The sequence below is a fragment of the Scardinius erythrophthalmus genome (genome assembly GCF_964197995.2).
Source record: "Scardinius erythrophthalmus genome assembly, chromosome: 3".
NCBI classification, from domain to species: Eukaryota; Metazoa; Chordata; class Actinopteri; order Cypriniformes; family Leuciscidae; genus Scardinius; species Scardinius erythrophthalmus.
This window is the reverse complement of record NC_138223.1, coordinates 17,963,654-17,983,565: the sequence shown is the minus strand read 5'-3', so window position 1 is coordinate 17,983,565 and position 19,912 is coordinate 17,963,654. Positions and strand designations below refer to the sequence as shown.

Genomic DNA, 19,912 nt, shown 5'->3' with positions numbered 1-19,912 from the left:
CACCTCCACTACCCACCTCTCCTCACTTGAACAATTCTAGTCTGATAATCTTCATGACCACCACACCCAACTCAGGGCTACTGAGAAGAAGTCAACAGATGTGCAGGTATCAATCTTTCCTCTCCTCTTTTGCTGCCAAGGTCACTTTCTATTGCAACAAGATCAGCAACACTATTCACAACATTCTTCTCTCTCCTCCTCCACCTCCTCTCACCCACCTCTCTCACTGCTGATGACCTTGCCACTTTTCACTGAAAAAGCGGAGAGTGAGACTATCAGACACTGGCAACTGTCCTCCTTTTCTCTCTTCTTATGGAGACTGATGAAAGTTTTCCTAGACTCTTATATCTAGTCCTCATTGTGCAAAGTCATGAAGGTGCATGGCTTTTTTCCAGCCTGGTAATAATCAATAATCTTTGCCTTGCAGGCATCTTGAACTGGGGGCAAAAACACCACATTCAGGAGAGAGAGCATCTTGTAATCCCAGCAAACACATCAGTCAACCTCAACATCACTGTACAGCTGGCTTCTTCGACCATCAAGCCAGCTTATGACAGGAATCAGGAACCATCACCAGTTAAACTTCTCTGCTCATGATGCAAACTTCTCTTGAACAAAATTAACATCAAAATCCTCATTATGACCTAACTGGTTATTATTTTTTTATTTTTTTTCGTAATGTAATTTCTGGGCTTTTTGCCTTTCTGTTTAAGGGACAGTGTAGGAGCCATTTATGTTTATTGTTGGCCTAATATTTTATTTTGTTTGGATATATTTATATTAGTATTTTGGACACTGGGTGACAGTGATTAAATAGAGCAGAATGAAACAAGTTGAAAGACAGGGAGGATTGAGTTCTGAGATCATTCATACGTTTTGTACAATCTGCTTACGCCCCACTGATGGTTAGGTTCAGGGGTAGGGCGGGTGGACATTCATGCTTTCATTTTTTCTAAAAACCTTACATTTCTGTTCAAATTCTTATTAAATCGCCACTATGTAAAATAGTTACGTTTTCTCATGAGATCAGGTTGGGCTGTGTGTATATTGCATATTTGACTGTATGGTTGTTGCAATCTTGTTTTTGGACTATTCAACAAGTGAAGGTTACATAGACACATTCCTTTATGATAATGAATGTGCCTCCTGTCAGTGGAACAATGAAGCTGTCCTTACCTCCCCCTCACATGCACACACATACTGTAGACCATTAGCCATGGTTGCTATGGATGAGGGGCATGATTGCCACCACCCTAAAGAGCTCTTTGCCTCAGGGACTCATATGAACAATTAGAGAATGTTGTTGCAGAGAGTCAGCAGTGTGTTTAACAAGACTTAGATGAATAAGATGATTTTTTCTGACTTCTTTAAAGCAAGCACAGTTATTGTCAGACCTCCTCAGAGAGACTTCAAGAATGGATTTACACAATGCAGGGGCACATTTCTAAATGTTCTCATTAACAAAATAAGTGTGTACTATAAATCAGTTTATTTTTAAAGTATGCACTATTTGTTTTACTGTTAAATAAAATGGCTTTCTGTAATTTAAAACAGGCCTGAATACATACAATTAGTCATTCTAACAAATTTGTTATTCTCAAATGACAAAGCTCAAAATTATTAGGTCTTGGAATATACTTTAATGTCTTTCCAATACAGAATAATAAATAAAAAAAAAGATCAAGATGAAAAAGAAAACACACTACACTTCCTCCTCAAACGCACTTTATTTGTTGTTCTCAGACAGAGTTTATTAAAACTCTTAGAGAACCAAGGAGTTAGTGGTTAATATTACCAAGAGCAAACAATGACAATGGAGAGAGATTTTTTATTCACAAGTCTGAGACTTCCTTTTTTTCCATTTTTTTTTTTTTGTCTATCATAGTTTAAAGAACTGACAAAATTCAATGATTCTTGTTGAGATTTGAAATTCTAGTTGAGAGCATCAAGTGGGATTGAACACATGCAATTTAAAGGCTGTTTTACAGAAATCCAAGAAATTAAAATGAGTTCAAAATGACCTCAGATTACACTCTGATGTCGGCATGGATTTTACACACATAGACACTTTGTAAAATCAAAATGAACACGTTGATCAATGCTTTAATATATGACCTGTATATTGATCCAAAATGGAGAACGAGAATAAAATCAGTGCATGTGCATCTGAATTACAGACACGTGTGTGTGTGTGTGTGTGTGTGTGTGTGTGTGTGTGTGTGTGCCACTAGTGACATGGGGGAGGGGCCCACATTGTTTTTGATGTTAAATTAAGGAAATGTAAAGACAAAAGAACATGTATGTGTTATATTTATAATTCCTAATTCGCTGTGGTTATATGCCAGAGCGCAATTAAGTGAGGAAAATAATGTAGTGTAATTTTTAGCTTTTAGAATTTAGTTGACACAATGTGATATCTGGTTGATTCTCCTGACTGGTAAAGCTGCTTTTGTGGGACTGTTATGGGACTCCAAGTGAATTATTACAATCAGGTTCTGGTTGATGATTAAAGAGTAGCCTACAACCTGTTACATAAGAGCTGACAGTTTATGAACCCATTGTAAAGATCTAAACAACTGTGTGACTGACGATTCCCAGCAAGCAACTTTGCGTTTAAAAGACGTCAAATAGCAGCCCAAATCACAGCCCTGACATCTAAGCTAAACCAAGGTAAAATTTTGGCTGTCAGGGAAAATGTAATAGTCGTCTAACCACAGCCCAAGAATAGACGCACAGGTTACGCATAGAACATGTCAAAGAAATGAAACAGAACACCTTCTAATCACAGTTGACTTTGCTCACATAATGGAATATCATACATCTCACAAGTTCTTTTGGCAAAAATTATGTAGCCTCACCAAGTTCAAGGTTATTTTGGCTAGAGGTTAGGCTACTCATAGCCGGACTATCGGGTCTATAGTTAGCCTAGACAGTAAAATGATGGCTATTGCTTGCTGGGTTGTTACAGGTAATGTTACAAGAGTTATTTAGATGACAGGTGCAGACATGTCATCGTAGCTTTAAAGCATTTTTTTAACTAATTAAACACTGGATACACACATTTGAGTATTTATCTAGCGATATTACTGAATAAATGCACATATGGGTCGGGGGGGAGGTTGTTTACATCGCTAAGCCCCGCCCCTAGCCTGTTTTGACACGTGTCAATCAATCGGAACCCTGATATGGATGACGTGCGGTGACGTCACACACTCAGAGCCGGGGGGAAGGTGGACGGACAGAATGGCGACCCAGTGCCGGAGCTCCAAATGCACGGTCGAAAGAAAAGGATTCCGGCGGGAACTCGACTCGTGGCGACACAAACTCATCCACTGTGTCGGTAAGATCAAAACACTTCGTACTCGGAAAAGCCATATTTGTGTGGTTCCATAAGCGGACGTATCACTCTCGGGCAACCATTCGCGCAGTCTCGCGCTCGGTTTCTTTCTTGCCTGGGTCTCGCGAAGCTCCCTCCCCCAGCCGCTGTTAGCTCATGGAGTTGCTAAGCGAGCGTGTGTCAAGTTCAAAAATATCATTAGCGTAGAGTCGTTGTCCGCGCGAGCCCTGGGTAGCTTTTGTAGCTAACAGAAAAAACGGCCAACACCGGCTCCATTTTCTTTGTCCCTACTTCTTGATTCCCCGATAACCGAGTTAGCTTTGCACTCACTGACCCTTTTCTGCACCGAATACCGATGTACAAATGACGGTGTAATTGTATTATGTTAATAGAGAATCAGTACGGTCCGGCTTTTGGATATCTCTCTCGTGAAATATATGGTCATTTCCCCATTGCTCCTTCATTGTTGACGATGTCTAAAAGTAGTGCAGTTTTAAAAACCACCAGAGAATGTTTGTCTTTTATGAAATATTGAACGTTCACTGTGCATTGTTGATGTTTTGAAAGTTGGTAGGTGAATAGATTCCCAATTTATTCTTTTAAAAAATGGGAAAACAGGTGTTGACAAATGTTTGGCCGAGTTTACGGTGATCAGCGTAAATCCACACGTTCACATGACTGTTTGCTGGATAAACTGGTCACTAGAACCTCCGATCATGTGAAGCTATTGCCATGCATTTGATACTGTAAACGGTAACGTTACTTTCCACAAATACGGTGAGAAAATACACATTGTATGAAATAGGTTTTGAAACCCTTAATAATAATAATAATAATAGTAATCTGCGATAATAATTTGCCATCAAATGCATTTGCAGTCGTTTTTCTAGCTTATATACTCAAATCGTGTTGTAACATGGTTGCAAGCAAAATGTGGATAACTATATATTAACTTTGTGCTAAGTAAAATAATCGAATTTAAAATAAAGAAGATTAGTAGAATTGATCGATAGAATGCCAGTTTAACAGATTGTAAGTTGTATGGTTTTAAAGGGTTGTATACAGTCGAGAATGTTAAGGCCTTTAAGGGAAAATACAGCCATTTGATGGGGTTTAAAATTAACTATTTTTCATGAAAGGTTAATTGAAAGTTGTTAATAGTTTATAAAAAATGTCTAGTAGGGTCTTACAGCATAAAACTAGCAATTGTGGATCTAATGCTTTTTTTTGCATTAATTTTATTTTTAAGTTACGCAACATCAAAGTTTTTGCAGAATGTGACATTCTTGGGTGAGCTTTTGTTTTAATGTTGACATAATGTAAATGTAGCCGCAGTGAAGGGCATCAGTGGTACAGACAATGACTAACAGGATGTGCAACAGATCTGCAAATATGAGATCTTCCAACTTCTATCCAACTTTTTTTTCCAACTTTATATAAATAAACTACAATAATATTCTACCCTTTTTTCATAGCATTAGAAACACCAGACATTTTGTATTACATAGGCATGTACTTGTGTCTTGCAGTTAGTGATTTTGTGTGCAGTAAGTATTTGCCTTTTGCTGTTAGGGCATTTGATAGAATAATATATTGCACGTAAAATCAATTTATATATTAGCCAATGTTATAAAAATAAATAAAAACTTTACATTTGAAGATGTGAAAAAGTACAAAAAAAAGACATTAGACAGGACTTGCTGGCAGAGATAGGTTGTGACATCTGTGTAGGTTTATGATAATGTGTTTTTCTAGAGCACTTTTTACTCTGGGATTTCATACAGATAAGATGGTATTGTGTTTGTTTGCAGGGTTTGAAAGTATACTGGAGGGAATATATGGACCAAGGCTGTTGCAAGACCTCAATATATTTGATGGTGAGTTTTGTGTTAGATAATATTTATCTTGTGAAAGTGACATGACGTGAAGGCCAAGTATGGTAACCCATATTTGTCCTTTGTATTTAACCCATTCAAGTACGTTTGTAGCAGTGAACAATCACACACACCGTGGACACACAAACACCTGGAGCAAACAACCAAACTACCAAGTTATCATGTTACTTAACCACTTGCTTAAAGGGATAGTTCACCCAAAAATGAAAATTCTGTCATTAATTACTCGCCCTCATGTCGTTCCAAACGTAAGACCGTAAGAACTTTGTTCATCTTCGGAACGCAAATTAAGATATTTGTGATGAAATCCGATGGCTCGGGGGGGGCTCCATTGACAGCTATTTAATTAACACTTTGAAGGCCCAGAAAGGTAGGAAAGACATAATTAAATTGTCCATGTGACTACAGTGGTTCAACCTTAATTTTATGAAGCGACGAGAATGCTTTTTGTGCGCCAAAAAAAAAAAAAAAAGACTTTATTCAACAATTTCTTCTCTTCCGTATCAGTCTCCGACGCACGTTCGTGAGAGCACCATGACGCATGCGTGTGGTGATGATGCATACATGTCGTCTCATCCGTCTGAATTATCCAAACTTTCAAGATGTGGCATGATAATATCACGATCGATGCAGCACACACTCTCCTGTTCAGTAGGCATCACTTAGCACTGATGACATCTACACCACCATCTCTCCATTTCTCTCTATCTCTCAATTCATCCTCTGTCGAAATCTACAGACATAGTTATAAACTGTTTTATGTTGAGCGTGCGTCTTCCTCTGCTTGTAAACACAGCAATCCTGGTCATATGTCAGAACGCCAGCTCCTGTCAGGGTGCTCTCGTGAACGTGCGTCGGAGACTGATTGTTGAATAAAGTCATTATTTTGAAAAAAGCATTCTCTTCGCTTCATAAAATTAAAGTTGAACCACTGTAGTCACATGGACAATTTAACGATGTCTTTCCTACCTTTCTGGACTTTCAAAGTGTCAATTAAATTGCTGTGAATGGAGCCCCCCCTGAGCCATCGGATTTCATCAGAAATATCTTAATTTGTGTTCCGAAGATGAACGAAGGTCTTATGGGTTTGGAACAACATGAGGGTGAGTAATTAATGACAGAATTTTCATTTTTGGGTGAACTAGCCCTTTAACCACCACAAAATAGGTGTCATTTTAAACCTCAGAAGCTTGTCTTTACAGTGAATAAAGGGAATATGACCATCACTTAACAAGTGCTTTTAAATTTGCTTACATATTAGAAGTGCTCTATTTTCACAGTGTGAAAAATTGTGTACGTCATCTTATCAGATCAAATATGTATTTGCCTCAATTGAGTGCATAGGTTTTTTTTTAATGTGCATTTTTTGAATTTTCCATCCAGTTTTTTTTTTAATGTAATATCCCAAAATGCACATAAAAATTGGTGGATGGAAACAGCTACTGACAGTTATTCATCCGATTCTCCCTCAAGAGTGTGAACCAGAGGCTGTGGATGATTGGTCCATGGATGCAAACTGCTCCTTTTGCAAGCTGCAGCTCGAGAAACTGAATGTAAGTCAACCCCCTAAAGCCACAAAAAGATGTTTATGCGGTGTTAGCTGGCAAGAAAAGGCTTGTTTTGACATTTGTATAGAATTAATAGTTCTCTGTGTTTAGCAGGTGTTGTTTTGGGTTTTTGTTAATGCAGTCTTAATCTTTATAATATATGGTTAAACAAGTTGAAGCACATACAGTGTAATTCATTCTAATGGATCACAACTCAAGCCTGTGAGGCTATAATCAACACTTTGGGATGGATGTGACAGGTGTCAGTAACTCTAGTCTTATTTTGCACTTTTTTTTTTGACATAGGACCATCCTGCTGTGGCCGTTCCCGGGTCGCCACCCACTGCTGAAACCCCCCCACCTCAGGGCCTGTCCACCTCTGATAAACTCCAGTGCCAAGCAGACCGATTCCTCCATTCTGTATTTCGAAAGAAGGGTGAGAAACACATTTTTATTTCCATTATCCATACAGAGCAATATCATTTTGCCACCATACTGTACAATTGCACTACAATTGTCTTCAACATGAGGGTAATGAAATATCTATACACGTGAACTGTGATGGGGAGAAGCACAAGGGTGCATCGCTAGCGTTAGCATTAGCAAACAACATGATAGACTTATACCAGCTCCCGCCACGGTGTTCAGAGCTGAAGTGTAGACTCCTTTTTCTTCCACTATAATGAAACCCCTAAGGAGATCTAATTGAAGATTCAACGCATTAAATCTAAGGCGCTGCTGAGCGTTGTGCTGCACGCTTTCCTCTCAATAACAACAAAAAGCACTGCGGTGAGAACACAATTAAGAAAGCATCTGATCATAGCGATGTGGAGTTTTTTTTATATAAATTAGATCTTCCTAAGAAATATCGCAATATATCTCCTTTCTTACAGAATTGCAATATATTGTATCGTAACCCCTGTATCATGATATACATTGTATCGCCCAGTTCTTGGTGATACAAAGATCCAAAAATATAAACCATGATCCATATAAACTTGTAGAGGTAAGATGACAAAATGAAAAGGCTTAAAATTAGGTCTTAAAGTGACAGCAGCCTAATATACCTGCTGCTGTCTGTGTTTTTAATGTTAATCAAACTACAAAACACAAAGAAATCAATAACAAAGAAAACAATAACAAGGCCTATTTTTTTTTTATAGGCCTATTTAACTTTTTTTTTATGGTGGGGCAAGTGAAAATTTGAAACACTGGCCTGACTGGGCTAGAATAAATCCTTAGCGTTGACCCCGGACATTTAAAAGGAAGTAGAAAGTACTTTTCATATGTTGATGTCAGTGGCCATGCATTAATTCAAACTCTGTCTGCAGTATTGTGTTGTAAATTGTGACTTAATAGTAACTAGGCAAAATGCCGAGGCTGTTATGCCAAATTAGGCTGATGCCAACACGGGCAGGTTAATGTACCCCATCATCAAAATCCATGAACAATGTTATGCAAGGTAAAAGAACATTTGACTTAAGCTGGGCTCAGACAACAGGAGTTTTAAAATGTATATGATTATGAAATCTGGTTGCATCACACTCAAAAGAGAATCTTTGCAGATTTTCTTCTTTCAAATCTAAAAAAATCATGGTGCAAAAAAAGTATGAATTCTTGAAATGTTATGTTTTAAGACAAATATTTAGTGAATGTCATTTTGATGTTTTTACATGAGGAACATGTTTTGCAAGTGCATGAGATCCTGTGGTTATCAATTTCCCAGAATTCCCTCAGAGCTGCGATTCCAGTATACCATTGGCGGCGCAGGAGTTGATGCGCAAGATGATTCAGCGGTTTGCCTTAGAGTATGCATGTAAAAGCCAGGCTCATGAGGGCTTGAATGGCCTGAGTGACAACAATGAGCTTCTCCCTAAACATCCAGATACTGATGGGCCCCTGGACCTCACCGTCAGCCGAGATTCTCAGGCCTTGCAAGGTAAGCACCAAAAATTAATCCTCATTACTTGTGTAATCAAATACTGGTGTAATGTAAATCACAACTGTTTTCACTTCAAGAGAACAGCACACTGCCATGTTCATACAAATTCAAAAGTTTGTAGCTCTGCAATATTAGATCACTGTCAAAATTCGGAATTATTTCCTTGCTTTCAGAGAAACTCGTCTATTGACTTTTATTTATTAAGCCTAGCTCTGGAAGGAACCCAACTGTGAATTTACATAGTGTGCAAATATTTGATGATTTTGTGCATGTGTTCTCAAAATGTATTAATTGCTATTTTCATGGATTACTTCTCATAGTAGATGGAGCACTTGACCTCTCTAAGAAAAACACATCTTCAGAAAATGAAACCACTCAACGTAAAGTTTCAGGGTGAGTACTTCTCCTTTTCCTCCTGTTTCCTCCTACCAAGAGGTGTGTTTGACTGTTTGTCCTTGTCCTAACAAAGCCAAAAACAATTTTGGTTCCGAAATGGTCTTTTAACTGGTAAAATTGACCCAGTAAAAATTGATGCTTTTTATTTCAAAAAATATTTTTTGAATCTGTTTCATTTGTATCCTATCTGATCATTTTGTGTGAACAAATTTTACTCCTCATACATTTGATGTTTTTAATGTATAATTTAGTGGTTGTTTTGTTGCACTGCCAAAGGGTTGACTCTTTTCTAACTTGTTGGAAGGTAACGTCACGTTTGCCAGCAGTCAGGGACATTACTTGTTCCTTTGTGCCGCCTGTATTTATTTATTTATTTGTTTATTTATCTATTCGTTGATTTATGCAGTATTTTCACGTGAGAAGTAAATACCTGAGTCTTACAAAATGCATCTGCATTGCAAAGATACTGGAAGTACTCCCATAGACGCTTGTCTTTCTCCACACAATTGACGAGACTGTCCTTCCAAGAAGTATCGTTTGCAACCTAAGGCCAAAAACAAAGTGTTTACAAAGGCTTTGTGTTATACAGACAATTGAGAAGCGAGTGATGTTACCAAAAGACAAGGCAGTAAAGGAGTGGACCCTGAGTGCGTCCTGTCATTGGTCCGCTCACCCGTTCGTTTCTCATCCTCCCACCCACCTCCCCTTAGGAGACCAATCAGAGCGGACTATTTGGATCGCAGCTCTGAGTTTGCAGAGGGTTTGCTCTCTAAAGCCTTGAAAGATATTCGTTCTGGATCACTGGACATTCACAAAGCAGCCATACTATACGGGATACCTCAGAAAACCTTACAGCTCCAGACAGAGGCCTTATCACCGAAGACAGAGTCGGTTTGGCCAACCAACGACACTCGACTCATCCTGCAGAAGGTTGCAGCATGGGCTCGCTCACAGTCCGAGCAATCCGAAGTAAGAAAATGTAAATTTACATCACCAGAGCACACCGAGCTGAAATTCCCTGCAGCCGTGACTGCCTCGTCATACCTTCACCACTTAACCTTGCAGAGGATGGTCTCGCAGCTACGGGAGCAGAACGGCGGGTCTCTCGCCAGCACCGAGCCAGCCACATCTCCTCAGAGTCCCGCCATTGGGCCAGCTGTGCACATCCGAATCCCTCAGGTACGCTTTAGTGCTCAGCCCAAAGCCCAGCTGGATCTGGCTGGCCTGGTGGATGCTGTGTACCAGGCCAACAAAGGCTCTGATGGCTCCACTGCTTTCCACAAGCTGAAGACCATTCTCCCTAAACAGGGCTTGGTCGAAAGCCACTCAGGCCTTGAGTCACGTCTACTCCAGGGTGACGTGCCTCCATTGTGTCTGAACATAAAGAATGGGAGTGTTGGAGGTAGCATCACTGGAAGTCTGGTTGACACTGGAGATGATGACCGTCGAGACAAGCAGCCACGGAAAAAGCGGGGCCGTTATCGGCAATATGACCACGATATCCTGGAGGAGGCCATAGCCATGGTGATTAGTGGGAAGATGAGCGTGTCAAAAGCTCAGGGTGTCTATGGGGTTCCACACAGCACCCTTGAGTACAAAGTCAAAGAGCGAACAGGCATGCTCAAGACCCCACCAAAAAAGAAGCTCCGCCTTGTTGAAGCAGCAACCTCAGGCTCCGGAAAGTCAGGGACAACAACCAATGCCTCATCTACTGCCTACAAACAGTCTTAACTCAAAACCAAAAGCTCAACTATTTCCTAGAGATGGTTTTAACTAAAACATCGCTTAAACTACAGCCAACAGAAGTTTTTTTTCTTTTTTTCTTTTTTTTTTTACTTCAACATGCAGTCAGGACCTCATTCAGACTTGGAAGATACACTTGAATCCTCAACCACAGGTTAAATGGTACATTTTATCAAGTCACAAAACATGCCTTTATAAAATCTATTCAGGGTTTTCACTGTGGATATCTCTGTGAATATATATTTAAAATATTGTAAAGCACTGTTGAATTTAAGTTAATTACAGTTTTAAAACTAAGAAATATTCAGGTTTCGTTAATACATAAGCTAATCTCAGCTTAATGATTGTTGTATGCAGCTTTCACACCGATTAGTCTTTGTAGCGACTGGTCATTTTATTTCATGTCTATCAACAGTATTTTATGGTGTCTGTGTGGCAAATCTGGTGACAGCATGACTAACATCTCATTTAACTAGTGGGAGATGTCTAACCATATATGCAATGGGTAGATATAGGTACAAGTTTCCACTCCAGCAAAGGAACAACACTATGTAAATATTTTTGGACTTAATACTTATTGGTACGTTTTGTTGTATAAAAGAGGTACTTATATCAGTTTCATGAAGTATTAATGAAGTACATTAATCAGGACTGTTGCCAGTTCTTTGGAGTGAAAGCTTGGACCATCTCAGGCTTTTTGTGGATGAGACTTCCCACATCCTGCACTGATAGTGATTTTATTATTTTTTTATTTGTGGTAAGTTAAGATGCTTAGAATTCTATACACACAACATTGTTTTATATATATATATATATATATATATATATATATATATATATATATATATATATATATATATATATATATATATATTCCATTTTTCCCTGCATTATCTGCTCAGCAAATTGTACGGGGTAAGTTGGAAATGCAACGTAATGCATGTCAGAATAGTGCACAGGGGAAAAAAAAGAAGCTTGATGACAGTCTCAGTCTCATGTTTGTTTTGCCCTGAATAGCAGAATAATATTTATTACTTTTTCCAGTAATCAGAACTACTGAAATCCTCACTCCATATTCTCTTGACTGATTTGAATTCTACTCTATAATCTTGTGTTTTTCCTCACACTAGAGACATCCTAGCATTATCTGTCTGCTGTAACCAAAACAGTTCAGGGTCATTTTGCCACTCCACTTACACACTCCATGAACAAAGCAGTTCAGAGTAGGGTGCTGCTGATCTTGGATCAGAATTTTTCCTTGTCCATATTCAATGATGGACTTCTCATGGGACAGAAATCGGAAGGCTGATCCAAGTGCTACTCTGAAAAGCTTTGTTTATATGTTCAGTTTCTATAGTTATGCTGCTCTTGCTTTGTATTGGTTGTTGTTCTCTCATGTTAATAATTACTATAGCTTTTAATGACCTATTATACAACTGTTTCACTTTATGATTCTGGTAATTTAACTGAGTCCTTATTTATAGCATGGACCTGTTTTTTTTAATGAGTTTAGAAGCTTGTAAAATTGGAATATAAGATTCAGTTGCACTTTACAAAATATGCACACATACTTGTGATACAGGTTATTGTTGCATACCTGCGATGAAGGATATGGCCATATACTGACCTTCAATGGCATCTTTTTTAGCATAGTTCTGATATCTGATTCACAAGTATACTTGTAGTGCTTTGCAAAGTGTAGCTGAAGCATGTGAATTTTGTGATTGAAGCTTTGGAAATATGAACATTTCCATATGCAATGTTAATGTGTTTATTGTTGTGTTGAGTGTTCTGTAAATGGTTTACCTCTTGTTGTTCTTTGAAGTTAAACTCCCCTCCACCCAAAAAAAAAAAAAAAAAAAAAAAAAAAACAGATTTACTGATATATTCTTACATTTACCTCTGATTTAGAAACATTTATCAAACCACCCTGAATGTTCTTCACGGGCTCTTAAAATTAACACAGTGCCTGCTCTTACAGCTACGGCTCAGTTATTCTGTAGGCCAGTAGTTTTTACATTCGTTTTACATAACAAATCTTTAAAAAAATATATAGATCGTATATAAAATCTGTTTTGTGGATTTATATACTGTTACCAATGTAACTATAAATTTTTCTGTTCGATTACTCGGGGATAGATATGTTGCTGGCACAGTTTCACTTTTAATGTAAAGGGTGGTAATGTAAGTGTTCATATCATACAGAGTCCTTTAAATCATATACATGTATTGTCAGTGCTGCACTTATATTTTCACTATATGGGATACTTTTCGGCTCCCAATGGAGAATGTTGGTCCCCATTATTTCACATTGCTGTTCTAACATCCTATTAGTGTCCTGTATAATTTGTCCAAAAACATTACATTAGTATTCTCAGGGTAACAACAATCCTAAAAAAACAGCATGATTGTGTTAGAACGGTTCTTTTATATCAAAATAAGGGGCCTTAGGATTCTGTTATAGAGCCAAATATGGTTCATCCAAAGCCAATTTGTTTTCTCCCATATTACGGGGACAGCATGTTCAGCAGAGGTCATTCATCAGAAAGGCAAAATATACATTTAAATATCCCAACCCTAACCCTAACCCCTACCCCTGTTTAGGCCTTTTTAAGTATGTGTAATTTCATATTCATAACGGGTTCAGGATATTAATAATTTTGTAATTAGTTATTTATGCATACATCTGCTGCACTAAGATTTGATTTTTGTAATATTCCCTCTAATTCTAATCTATAATTGTATTTGTATTGTGTGTCATTTCTTTCGATGTAATCAGAATATAAAGTTTAAACATTGTGTTTTGGGTTGAAGCATTGGGTTTTGTGTTGAAGCACTTTGATGCTCTTGCACATTGATATGTGAAATGCTTTACTGCACTTGCATGCATAATTGAGTCCCTTGTCCTGTAATGTTACTCAACATTTTAGTTTTTACCCCAGGCAGGTTAATATGCATTTAATCGTTATGGCTTTTTGATCAACTTAAAATGGGGAAAAACTGGTCCTTTTAAGCATTTATTTGTGTCTGAAATATTTATATTTGGTGTGGTCTATTTTTTAACATTTCAGGATTAGGATAAGGCTAATCAAAGTGAGAATTGAATTGATTGTAATAAGATGGAATACTGAAGGCATATTACTCCAATGTGTTTTTAAATATCCTACATTTTAAAAAAAAAAGTGTAATTTATAAAACATTTCAAACATTCTCTATTCTTTTTCTCCACCCCTTAACAAATCTGTTACCTTTTGGGGTAGTTGTATTTTGCTTTCAAAAGACAACATATTGCCTGCAAATGTTGTTGATTTGTGTAATTGTATTTGTCAGAAGACACATTGATTAATCAGGAAACAAAATTATTCAGGTTTGATGAAAGTAATTGTCTATATACATAGTTTTCCTGAGTGTAAGCGTTATTACAATCGCCATCCTTTGCCTTCAAGTTACCAATAAAAAATTGTTCCATGTACAGTTGCTAGTACTTTTTTTTTTTTCTGTGGCTTTTACACATTTGTAATTCTGCATGTATAGTTATAACACCCTTACAATGCAATTTTATGTGGTGCCTTTAACAAGATTTTAAATACAGCTATGCCTGCTTTATAATTATGAAATGTATATTTTTAGTAGGATTTTATCATTCCTTAAAACCAGTCAAAATGTATTAATCATCACAACAGAGTTAAACGAGGTGAGAGGGTTAGCTCAGGTCACTTTCATGAAAATTGGTTATGTCAGTGTTTGAGTAATTCTTAACCTAATTTATTTATGTAGTTCCTTAGGACCAAGTGTGGAAGACCAGTCCAGGCTGGGGAAGGAAGATTATCCTAAAGCTCCAGAGGTCTGGAGAGTCACTGTGTTGGAGAAGGTCCTGTCTTTGCTTTGTTCCCGTCATAGACTGCTACTCTATCACATTTTAAAGGATGTGCAGGAAGATTACAACATCTCTATAACTATGCGGGATGCTCACAGTCGACAGTTTAAGGCCGGATCCCTTTGCTGCCATGCTGATAAAAAAAAGATTAATGAAGCCCCAACACTTTCATTAAGTGACTGCTCAGTAACTGCTGACATTTGTTGCAGAACAGCTAGTAGGCTTCCAACGTGTGCATTTTCACCTCTATCCATCTGTATAAGGAACATTAATGGCCATTGCTGCCAAAATACACCCATGACATGTGTTGGCCAAGTCATCTGTTCTAACGCCACTGTTTGTTGTACTCACTCAAAACTACCCTCATGGCAGCATCGTGATCATACCTACATTTCTCATACAAGTGGTGCCCTAATCACCCCTCTGGGTGATTGTAACTCTCATAATAGATGCAAAGGAAGTCGGAGCCCCTCCCCTCCACCACTTTCACCAAAACCTGTGGACCTGGACTGTAAAATAGCTGTCAAGTCCAGTGTCTTGCACATTCAGGACTGCAAGGCCCTGAACATGGCACCTCCTTCTCTCCTACCTCACAGAACCGAGGATGAAGATACAGCTTTGTACTCTAACACTCCTCTATGCGTTGGATCTCCTGATGAATGTTGCAAAGAGGTTGTAACATTGCATACACATGCAGAGAAAGAGAGTGACCACCAGTGTGGATCTTTTATAGGAGAGCTAATGGATAGAGTCACTGAAAAGCTCAAGAGTATCCAACCCTCAGAGAAGGAACAAAATCTTCTTACCCATGCTAGTCAAATCTCCGAGACCAGAGATGACTCTCATTTGACTGAGATTATAACAACTGTGCTACACAACAGTAGTGACAAAGATTACAACCTTAATGAGCTTTTGCAACAGCATGTGGCCACAGAACAGCAATCCCCTCAGACACGTTCCCGTAAGAGATTGGAAACTTTAGTTGCCATGAGCAAGTCACCTGACCTTCCATCATCAAGAAGACAAAGCCTACAAATTAAAAGAGATCTGGCCAGACTTAGTCCGTCATATTTTAAGAGGAATATAGGCTTTGATAGAGATAGCTGCTTAAAAACTGTTAAACCTTCGCAGATCACATGCAGAAAGTTGGACAAAGTTTACACAGAGCCTGTAAAAGATACCATAGAAAATCTGACAACGCATTCACAAAGTGAAAAGACACCAAATAATCAAGAGATCCAAGAAGCTCAACCCCAACATTTATGTCTTGAGGAACCACTTCCTTCAGATGAAACGGTGCAATTACAAACAACCGATAGTGACCAGAAGGTGAAAGCAAAAATCCATAAAGAGAACAATCTGACAGTTCAAGTTGGAAGGTCCAGACGAAATATTGTACCACCACAGCGTTTCTCTTCCTATGTCACTGAGCCACGAAAGATGTATTTTGCAGCCTGTTTTTCAGAGAGTATATTCACCAAGCATTCCCCTAAAGACAGTACCTCAACAGCACTTGGCTTCACAGAAGAAATTGCCTGGCCAAGTGATAAATGTGACTATCAGCCATTTGAAACTGTGGATAAACAAGAAGATTGTGTTGTGCCACAGAACATGGCTTCACAGAAATATGCGATTTTACCCAAAAATGAGCCACTCTTTGAGCACAAGAGTAATGTAAGGAATCCTGATAAAGAGAGTGCAAGAAAAAGGAAACCATGCCAGAATTCCACCTCCCCATCAAAAAGATCTAAACGCCATAGAACCAACAGTCTAAACACTGACTCAGACAGTCCTACTGAAACTATGTCTAACTTGACTACCACTGAGAGTGCACAACAGGCTAAAGCAAGCCCGTCTGGACTGAAATATGATAGTCCGATAAAGCTCATGTTTGTCTCCTCTGTGGCTGGTAAAGATGGTGTAAAATATACACTCAAAGCAGCTGCCTCTGGCTCAAATTCACATCGAGAGATGTTTGATCCATGTGTGGAATCCTCATGGGCAGGCAGTGCCATAGATGAACATGTCCAGGATTCAGTCCTTGAATCTGCACCGGGGAGAACTGTTGAGTGTAGTGGGAACAAGTGCACTTCACCAAAAGTGGTTTCACTTGATGCATTATTGCCCAGTTGTTCAGACAACGAAGGTGAAAACCAAGAAACACTACCAACTGTACATGATACAATTCCAGTAAAAAGGCGACCTGGGCGCCCCAAAAAAATAGGACCACATATTGTTAAGTCTGTGAAACGTCCCATTGGTAGACCTCCAAAATCCAAACCAACAGACTTAAGTTCTTCAACAGGTAACGCAACCAATTGCAACGCAGTGAATCATAGAACAACAGAGATGTCTTGTAAGGATGATGGAAACAAAAATCTAAAAATCACCATAGTGTATGGAAGATCAAGAAGGGCAAGGAGAGTAGTTTCTGAAGATTTGGGTAACTTCCCAGCACAGCAACAAGTTTATGAATTAAGTAATGGAGGCATGTACAGTAAATGTAAATGTTCTGGAAAGACAAGTAGTGATCAAATGGCCAAAGATCATCATAAAGATCTTAATTTTGTTATGCCTATTGAAGACAGGAAATGCGTCCATTCTAGCAGCAACATAAAATGTCAAAGACTGAGTGATACAGCTGTGTCAAGAAAACCAGGAAGACCTCCCAAAGTTAAAATTTCTGGGATCTCTGTAACCGTCACCACAGGATCACCAAGACAAAGAAAGATACACATGAAAAGGGATGCAAAAGATTCACATCTGCTCAGAAGGACTCTTCTTGTTGAATTTCATCCTTCCAAAGAGCAGAAGAAAATCAGCATTCCTACTGACATTCACAAGGATAGAGTGGATCCACCGAAAGAAAATAATCGTAATACCATAGGGCAGCTCATACCAGTGAGACATTCTGTTAGAGAGCGGAAACCCTCCATTCATTTACTCCATTCTGTCGCGACTGCCAGATCCTGTGCATTGGTTCGCAGGTCACGGAAACTACTGTTGAATAAGGCTAGCTGTGAGGCCAGCCAGCATACAAAGAATAGACAAGAGGAGCCCCCAGACAATGCACTTTCCATAAAGACCAAGAATGTCAGTTGTGTCAGTCGTTTTTCTGCAGTTTCAGTGGACTCCATTTTCTCATCAAATGAGGGTTTCAGGTGGTGGCCCACCTCAGCATCACCTGAGATCTTAAATGAAGAGTTAGCTAGGAGGATCAGACTGATATCCAATACTTGGGTATCAGATGTCCTTGAGGCCAAGTCAGGAGAGATTAAAACTGACCCTAAACCAAAAACTTGTGAGAAGCTTAATGGTTCTTCTAAGAAGTCTGCTTCTGCCATTAAAATGCTTTTTGAGAAAAACTATAATATGGAGAAGCTCTGTACCTGGTTTATGCAGTCCACAGAAACTCAGTCCCTTGCAATTGTGAAGAAGGCCACTGCAAGAAATCCCAAGGACGTCTTTCATTACAACCTCAGCAGACCCAACTGCAAAGTGAATGTTTGCCCAAGTCCACAAGCAGAGCGGCTCAGGAAGCATGTCAAAAAGTTTGCTACGGTTGTCCCAAAGAGTCCGTCAATGCACAAACAAGCACAAAAATTGCTGTCCAAATCAATGAGGTCACAAGCCAAGAGAAAGCTTTTTCACACATCACTTAAACTGAGGCATGACGTTAAGCAGGAAATGTCAAGATCTAGTGGCGCATGGGTTGTCTACAGAACAGCTCTGCTTAGAGCAAGGCTAAAATTTAAAACCAGGCCCAGGATAACATTAGATGATACGGCACAAAAAGTATTTCGTGAGCAGATGAGGACAATGACTTCAGGTGCTAAGACTCTAGAATCATTGAAAGAAATGCCTAACTTGGTAGACAAAACATCAAGACCAGTCATGAAAGTTCAAAATGCATTAAAGCTTCTAGTCAAAACTCCTCAGAAAATGATTGGGATTACCAAAATTTCAAAGCAGAACAGAATCTGCTCCAAAGCTTGGAGTCCAGAGTCTTTAAAGGAGTGCAGGGTGTTTCTGAAAAAGATCAACTCCCCAAACACAAAGTCAACGACAGAGGAATGTAACATTTGCACAGTAAAGCTCTATGATGTCTCGGAACAAGAGGAGAATGAAGATGTTATGGTGGGAGAGACGCTCAGCTCTCCCGTGCAGCTGCCCTCATCCCCGAAAAGCCAGAGCAAGGGAGGAAGAAAAAGAGGCAAAAGGAAAAGTTGCAGCACAAGTCTATCTCCCCCAACAAAAATGCTCAGACAATCAAGGAGCAGCAGGGGTGTTCTGGGAGCAAGATGGTGTGACTTTGTGCTCGGTAAGTCTTTAAGCATTATTTCTCTTTTCTCCTGAAACATACTTTATGCAAGTACGCAAACGATAGTGTGTTTGCAATGTTTGCAATGTTTTACGCCTGTTTCACACATACTCCGTGTTGCGGTGCAGGAGCAGCACACGCTATTGTGCTTTCACATATGCTGCATTTGCAGTGCGCAACTGATCTACGGCTGTACCACAAACACAACATATATTCTCTATTTTTATTATCAGCGACTTTTATAAAATAATGTAAAAAAGTTTCAGCATTGCGATTCTATTTGTACACACTAGTTATAGGTCTATACTCTTTCACAGAAGTAAAACTCAATACGCTTAAAAAAAAAAAAAAAAAAATTATTCAATGCATTACTTCTCAAGTTGCTCAAGCAAGTGGCAAAACATTTAAACATGTAGGCCTACTTATGTTAACATCACAAACATATTTTAAATTAAAACATACAATTGACAAAAAACGCGCTCTCATACCTTTTCTTTTGCATTTAAATATTTTTTACAAGAAATATAAAACTTGTTTTTCCACCTCCACGAAGAGACGAGTACATCCATTATGTCGCGGTGTTGAGGTACTGTGTAGTTTTCCTTGCTTTAATTACCCCGGGCTTAAAGTTCAAAAGAAAATGACTGTGAAAAATAGTATTATAATTTAATTAAATGCATTTATGGTGAGATTACAAGTCATAATTACAGTTGTAATCTAAATCATTCAACCCCCATTGCAAATCAGGTTTCCCCAAATTCAACTTAAAATGCAACTTTTAATGACTTCTGCAGTCTCAAAATGATTCTACACCTTCATGGCAAGCATCTTTAGTACTTGGTAAAACACCCTTT

At 38.7% G+C, this 19,912-nt stretch overlaps 1 protein-coding gene across 4 annotated transcripts in view; it reads left to right on the top strand.

Moving 5' to 3' along the window:
• Positions 1 to 3,097: 3,097 nt before the first annotated feature.
• Positions 3,098 to 19,912, top strand: part of lcorl (ligand dependent nuclear receptor corepressor-like) — a 19,034-nt gene continuing 2,219 nt past the window's right edge. The window contains exons 1-7 of one of the 4 annotated variants that reach the window (XM_081361280.1): positions 3,098 to 3,340; positions 5,149 to 5,214; positions 6,706 to 6,785; positions 7,086 to 7,215; positions 8,506 to 8,718; positions 9,042 to 9,114; positions 14,638 to 19,058. In XM_081361280.1, coding sequence (XP_081217406.1) covers positions 3,190 to 3,340; positions 5,149 to 5,214; positions 6,706 to 6,785; positions 7,086 to 7,215; positions 8,506 to 8,718; positions 9,042 to 9,114; positions 14,638 to 19,058 — 5,134 coding nt within the window. In that variant the 5' untranslated portion in view covers positions 3,098 to 3,189. Of the gene's footprint in view, positions 3,341 to 5,148; positions 5,215 to 6,705; positions 6,786 to 7,085; positions 7,216 to 8,505; positions 8,719 to 9,041; positions 9,115 to 9,827; positions 11,094 to 14,637; positions 19,059 to 19,912 lie in introns of those variants that run through there. The other 3 variants (XM_081361282.1, XM_081361281.1, XM_081361283.1) reach the window with 3 other exon arrangements.